This window comes from Rosa chinensis, chromosome 1 (genome assembly GCF_002994745.2).
Source record: "Rosa chinensis cultivar Old Blush chromosome 1, RchiOBHm-V2, whole genome shotgun sequence".
NCBI classification, from domain to species: Eukaryota; Viridiplantae; Streptophyta; class Magnoliopsida; order Rosales; family Rosaceae; genus Rosa; species Rosa chinensis.
In genome coordinates, this window is record NC_037088.1 from 20,695,377 (window position 1) to 20,702,709 (window position 7,333).

At 35.3% G+C, this 7,333-nt stretch overlaps 1 protein-coding gene across 3 annotated transcripts; it reads left to right on the top strand.

Moving 5' to 3' along the window:
• Positions 1–1,744: 1,744 nt before the first annotated feature.
• Positions 1,745–6,719, top strand: LOC112181842 (type I inositol polyphosphate 5-phosphatase 10). Of its 3 annotated transcripts, XM_024320236.2 has the most exons (11): positions 1,745–2,219; positions 2,400–2,473; positions 2,569–2,632; positions 3,339–3,426; positions 3,537–3,641; positions 4,178–4,703; positions 4,822–5,015; positions 5,150–5,258; positions 5,721–5,869; positions 5,948–6,160; positions 6,460–6,719. In XM_024320236.2, exons 2-10 carry the CDS (start codon positions 2,441–2,443, stop codon positions 6,147–6,149), a joined length of 1,470 nt encoding a protein of 489 aa, XP_024176004.1. In that variant the 5' UTR covers positions 1,745–2,219; positions 2,400–2,440; the 3' UTR covers positions 6,150–6,160; positions 6,460–6,719. The 3 variants fall into 3 exon arrangements, with proteins under 3 accessions (XP_024176004.1, XP_040368989.1, XP_024176006.1); XM_040513055.1 differs by lacking the exon at positions 2,569–2,632 and having other exon boundaries at positions 1,756–2,219; XM_024320238.2 differs by lacking the exons at positions 2,400–2,473; positions 2,569–2,632 and having other exon boundaries at positions 1,757–2,219.
• Positions 6,720–7,333: the final 614 nt, after the last annotated feature.

The following is a 7,333-nucleotide window of genomic DNA, read 5'->3' on the forward strand; positions in this document are numbered from 1 at the left end:
CTATACTTAACAAGCTAAATATTTCGACATTAGTACAGTATCATATGCGTGCCCCCCATTTCTTTTGTTAATTAGTATGTTTATGCTTAGCATTGGACCTTGAAAACAAAAGTAGGCATTGGCCCAAGAAAAGGAAAGAAAACAAAAGCAAGCATAAATCTAGTATTAGTTATATACAGTGGTGATTGTGATTGACTGGTTTCTTCCATTCTAAAGAATCTGAACCTTTCCGCTTGAAGAGGAAAGTTGGTCTTTGTTACACGACTCAACAGTTGAACACTTTCCTTAAAGCAATCCTTTGGCTCTTTTTTTTCTTTTTTTCTTATATATATATATATATATATTATAAGAATCTTTTGGCTCTTTGACTAACACTAAACTAAGCAATGTTTATTTTATTGTCCACAATAACGCCGTTTTCTTTTAGTTAGATAAAAGACACGTGTGGCTTATATATTATATTGAACATGATTATTCTGTCGACTCTAACTCTTGGAGTTTACAAATTATGCTTCTCAGTATTTACATATTACTCTAACTCTTGGCTTATTATTACAAGTCAAATAAATTTTGACTTGTAATAATGAGTATGGGCTGAATCACTCTTGGGTCTAAAAATTTCAAAGAAAAAATTATTAACGGAAAAATTGGCATGCTAAATACTGAAAGATAAATACAACAATGATTACAAACTATTATTCATTTTTTCTGTCAACTCTAACTCTTGGAATTTACAAAATACTCTTCCCCAAAAGGCTGATGTATTATTTGACTATGGGCTGAGTCTCGTGGCTTAACAGGGTTCAAAAATTTGGAAGGAAAAAAATTATTAATGCAAAAATTGACTTGCTAAATACTAAAGAGATAAATACAACAATGATTACAAACTATTATTCACTTTTTGACGAGAATTATAAGAAATGATAGAGCTCAAAATGACATGCCATACAAATTTAAAACTAGAGATGTTCACAAGCCTTTAACCTTTCAAACTAGCAATTATTTTGTCAACATTACCCATAATGAGTGAATCCAGTTTTAGACTTGTACGGTTCAGTATTGACCAAAAATTGGAAAGTTACCTAACCAACTACTCTTCAATTTTCCACATTTGTGCTAACCATTTTCTTTTACAGTGTTTTTTTTCCTCTCTCTCTTCAAGTTTTCAAGCCCAAGAATGTCTAGATTTATAAAGAAAACACTAAATTTGCAATTCTACTATATTCTTGAAAATCAAATTCATTATTCTCGTAATCCATGAATTTATTTAATCGATAAAAAATCATATGAGATTTGTTATTTTAACATAGCATATTGCATTATGTGTAGCCAAATTATACATAATCATATAAAAAAAATTCAAAAAAATATTAAAAACAGACGAGACCAAGTCTACTCATCATGGCACGTTCCCTTTGATCATCTCATTTTCATAAGAAAAATGTGCACCCTCTTTCCACCTGTTTTGTTGAAATTTATAATGGAGAATGACAATTGGCAAATCTGATGTGCTCAAAACCAGGGAAGGGAACGAATGGGTCCATCCTATCCCATGGGACCGAGCACCACTTCTCTGCATTACTGCCCGGAAACCGTGTCAATACACATGGGGGCCCAAAGCTTACTACTACTTCTTCTCCTCCTGGTTTCTTCTGCCACTTGAAACAACCTTTGTAAACAAAAGTCAGCAAGCAAATCATATCACACTGTTACTATTGCCCCTTAACTTTGAATTTTCACTAAATCCAACAGTAACAAAACAAACCCAGCTTTGTTTTCTGTTGAAGAAAACAAAGTGGGAAGTGGCCAAGCCACATTAATATCCACTTTTGACCGCTTCCCTCATTTTCTGAATGGAAATATTGGGGGACCAACTCCCAATCTCTATTCTACATTGACCCCTAATCCCATATATTATATTGATAGTCCAGTGGTTCTTGGCTTCGGCTTTATTCTATTCTGTGGCATAATTGCAGTGCAAGGACGGAGAGACACAGTTTCTGAATTCCAGATAACACATACCATACATATGGAATGATTTGTTTCCTTGTCTGGTTTTCCGGGAAAAATTTATTATTTCATTGAAGGAATTGGCCTAGTTGACTTTCTCGGGAAAACCCATATATTCCAGTCCTGTTTCATATATGGGGTGCCACTCTTTTTATATTTCTCTATCTTACCCATCTCTTCCTCCTTCACCAACTGTTGCTCTTTTCCTGGTAATTCTTCACCACCACTTGTAAACTTTCTTTTGTTTTGCTGGTTGTTCAATGTTGGCGTAATTGGGCATTTGACCATTGATCATCCCTATTTCAAGAATATGAATTTATACGATTGTTCCCTATTTCAAGAATTTGAATTTGTACGATTGTTGAAAGAATCTGTATTGGTTTGTTAAGGTCCGCCAAACCCAATTGTTGAAAGAATTGGACTTTCAGATATGACTGTTAGGGATCAAGACCTGAAAAAGAAGGTTTCCTTTTCTTGCTTCACTCTCTTTCTTTCCTTTATTTTGATTGATGCTTTTTGTATTCCTTTCATAAATTAATTGGATTTTTGTTGGTTCAGTCTTTTATTCACAAGATTTTCACCATGAAAGACAGAGATGTAATTGGCTCATCTGATTTTCTTGGTGAGTCCCTATTGCATTCCGTTAATTCTTTCCATTGGAGAAAATCGAGAGGGCAGATAATGTGCTCTGTCTTTGGCTCCTCATAGGTGTGAGATGATATTCCTTGCTATTGGTGGGACTGTTTACCATGTTACTGTCTTACTTTTATGATATGCAGATAGCGGAATATCATTCCATTTTCTTTTCTTTTCTTTTTGAACGATGTGATTTTACTTCTCTTTTTGAATGGGTTAGTTAGTTATTCTCATTTATCTTCTTTTGGTAGGATAGCGATGAATAGTCAGTCCAACTGTTCAAGACATTTGGGTCTAAAATGTGTCTCTGTCATGTCTAACCATATAAGAAAGTTGGGTTTACCAGGTCTTTGTTTGTAAGAAAGATATTGATCATTACAGAGAGGGGTGAAGAATCTTGGCAATTTGATCTGGAATATATTCATGTTTGAACTTTAAGTAGTGCAAGAGAGGAAGCAAGCATGGAACATGTCCACCTCCAAAGCCAAAATTGTATCCCCTTTCTTTGTGCTCCTATAAATCTTGTGCTATCAGTCAATTGGATCAGTTTGTGGCTACCTGTTCAGTTATCCAAAGCCAAATGTTTTCTGAGCTAGCTGTTCAACCTCTAAAAATCTCTTTCTCTTGTTTAACCTATTTTATAGTATCAAGGATCTTACCATGAAAATTACCTTGCTTTTATTTCCTTTCAGAAGCACAATCTGATCCAGTGCTTGACAGTCAATCTATAAGTGGCAGAGGGGCTCAAATGCCTGTGGGTCAAGATGTTCAGTCCTTTCGGTAATCATAATTTGATTTTTTTTTTTTTTCCTGTTTCTGTTTCATGTTGCTTTCTTTATTACTATAGATGCTGCAACTTTTAATGCACCCTTTTCGGGTTTGTCTTTCAGAGTTTTTGTAGCAACCTGGAATGTAGGAGGGAAATCTCCCCATAGTGGCCTTAATCTGGACGATTTTCTTCAGGTTAATAATCCGTCAGACATATATGTCTTGGGGTATGATTTCTCTTTTTCTTATTTTTCGTCTTCTCCTCTGACTTTTCTCGTTTCAGATTTGTTGTATTATTTTGTTTAACTTTGTGAACTGATTATTTCTTGTCTCACGCATAAAATTCCATTTGTTATATATGTAACATCTTGAAGTTGCTTTTTCTTTTTACTCTGGCTTCCACTTGAAAATCATCCATTCAATAATGAGAGTCCTGGCTTTACAATCTATTCAAAGGAAACTGTATATGTGGGTACTTGTTTTAAAAAAAAGTGTGTTGTGATGTGGGTCACAGTGCCTTTCATGCAATTAAACCTATGATACTGTATCTGCTACACCCATAAAGCAAGAAGACCATCTTTCTGAAACCCTTTTCTCTTAGATAGAAACCAGAGATGTAGTCCTCTCATTGGTAGTTTCTTGCTTTGTCATGTAATTTTTGTACTTGTAGAAAAAAATAAAATCTGTTGTCATATCCTTTTATTACTTCTGTAACAAATATTGATTTGTTCCTTTTATTAATTTCATTTCTTTATCCCATCAGTTTTCAGGAAATTGTTCCTTTAAATGCTGGAAATGTATTAGTTCTAGAGGATAATGAACCTGCGGCAAAATGGCTTGCTTTAATCAATCAGTCACTGAATAAATCAACAAATGGATCTTCAAGACTCACAGCGAGCCTTGGTGGTTCATTGTTTTTCTCGAAGCCGTCCCTTAAAAAGGTCAGCAAGTCTTTTAGAACAGAGAGCAAAAGAAAGCTGAAGAGTTGCAACTGCACTTATGAACTAGAAAGGAAGCATAGTAAAGATTTCTGTTTTCGATGCCAACAACCAAATATAAATGAAGATGACTTGTCTTCTGAACCGGATGAAGAGGGATCTAATGGCTTTGATATCTCAGAAATTTCCGTTTCCTCTACTACGAGCCAGATGAAGTATAGCCTTGTAGCAAGTAAGCAAATGGTAGGAATTTTTGTTACTCTTTGGGCAAGGAAGGAGTGTGTACAATATGTTAGTCACTTGAGAATCTCCTGCATTAGTCGTGGCATCATGGGCTGCCTTGGAAACAAGGTATTCTTAATATTATTAACAATCATAGAGTTAAGCATGTGCCAGTTATGATTGAAATGTATAGTTAGACTTTGTACTGCACACCTGTATGATTATGATCTTGGTTCACTTGTTGCAGGGTTGTATTTCAGTGAGCTTTCTGTTCCATCAGACAAGCTTTTGTTTTGTCTGCAGTCACTTGGCATCTGGTGAGAAAGAGGGGGATGAGCTAAGGAGAAATATGGATGTCTTAGAGATTCTTAAGAATACACAGTTTCCTAAGATTTGCAGAACAGCTTATAGTAGGGTTCCAGATAAAATTCTAGACCATGAGTGAGTATATTTGAAATTTGTTATTAAATAATCGAACACTTGGGTTATATCATTCTATTTCTATAATGCATCAAGTTTTCTCACATTTATGGTCACTCATTATCTGAATAATCCCTTTTGTAAAATGGCTGTAGCCAGGTCATATGGTTAGGGGACTTGAACTACCGCATTGCGTTGAGCTACTCTGAAACCCGGAAACTTTTAGTTGACAATGACTGGGATACACTTCTTGACAAAGATCAGGTATTTGACTTTACCACAAAGGAATAAGACATTGAGTTTGGACTGCTTATATATACTATGTGTTTTAGGAATTTCATTGCTCAATGTCGTCTGATATTATTAGAATAAAGATATGTTCACTGAAAGAATCAACGGCTTGATGGTTGTTTCATATAATTGGGAATTCAGGCAGGCTGTCTTTTTTCTTTTATACATCCCCTTTCGTGCCAATTGTCTATCGTAAATGACAAATGGAAATGTTTGCTTTCATTGTCAGCATCAAATTCCAATAAATGAGTCATTTTGTGTTGGAAATGAATGCTTCCATTTCAATTCTTTTCACAGAAAATAATTTACCCAATTTAGTAGTTTCTGCTACCTCAAAACTGATGCCTGGTTTCATCCCTTTTCTCTGATATAACCTGAGTCAACTTTCCACTTTCCTTATGTTTTGCACTCATTAGTGTTTGTGTGCTCGTAAAGCTCAAGATTGAAAGAGAAGCAGGGAGAGTATTCAAAGGATGGAAGGAAGGAAAAATTTACTTTGCACCTACTTACAAATACTTCTACAACTCCGACACTTATTTTGGCGAGATGAAAACATCAAAGAAGAAAAGGAGAACCCCAGCTTGGTATGCTGCTCGGAAGAATATAATTATGGAACCCAATTTCAACATTTAACAACTAATCTGACTAGTTCGAAATTGCAGGTGTGATAGAATACTGTGGCATGGAAATGGGATTAGACAACTGTCATACATACGTGGAGAGTCCCGTTTTTCTGACCACCGGCCAGTTTGTGCTACATTTTTTGTGGATGTCATGGTTAATGAGGATGGATTGAAGAAGGAAATACCCAGCTCTAATATGAAAGTTGAAATTGAAGAGCTTTTACCAACACGTAACAGATAGTTAAGAAACATGTAAGTTCATAAATCTTGGTATTATTCTACTATTATATTGTTGCAATGACATTTTGATGGTAATGGGTTGTGAAGCCAACTTATCTTGTTGGTATGTGCTATTGCTAAAAATGGAAAAGCCAAATCTTCAAATCAAATATACAGATAGGGTAAAATTAATACCTGTATCTTTGGTCATTGGATCATTTTATGTTGGCCAGTCTAATATGATTGTTTTATTGTCTAATAGTTTTTTTTTTTTTTGTACTAATGATTGTCAATTGTTAACTTTGTTTGCTGACTGTGCTTATTATCCTCAGGCACTAAACTTGCTAAGCACGGCCATGGAAAGGTTGAAACAATCCCCAGTTTTGCTGATGATATGAGATGAAGTAGCTAGTTTTTATGATGTAGAGCGTTTCGCAATATAAAGTGTAAATAATTCTGTTTAGAAATGGTTAGAATCCAACTTTTCCGATTCTCTTTAACAAGTTGATGGTCAAGATGCACGGGTGACAGCTCAGTTGTGAATTGGTGTCTTAGTTCTTGTCATCTAACGAAGTGTACTCACAATGTCAAATACTCGGTTGTTCTTGGCCAAAATTGGTTCCCAAGAAAATGGTGGGTGATTTAAAGACATTTAGCTATTAGTTTTTACTCTTGAAATATCAACAAACCCCTCGAGTATTGCTCGAACCTCACTTGAGAACTGCTCGGCGCTCCTCGACGAATACTTGAATCCCCTTGAGTGTTCGGAATATTTTTCTGTCTAAAACGGAGCTACAAGCAGTACTCTGAACCTTGTTAAAATCATCTCTGTCGGTCCAACTTGCATCAACCAAGGTTGGTGCTGGCGAAGGTGAGATGCAAATGGAGTAAATAGGTTTCATAGTTTTCTAATACAAATAAGAGCATCAGTTTCAAACTTTGTCATTCAAATGGCATGACATTGGTAATGTAACCCTTAGTTTTTAAGTTGGGTGTGTCAAATATTTTAGGCATATCTATGTCATTCACTAAATCTCAGTATCTCATTGTGGTAATTGTAAACTAAATACTGGAGAATCCAAAGTTTGCCAACCAATTACCAGTAAATAAATCACGTGCCTGATCACATAACTGCTCTCTATAAGTAAATAAATGCAAAATTCGCTGCGGGATTTGGCTTTGGAACTTGGAAGGAGCTGGAATAGT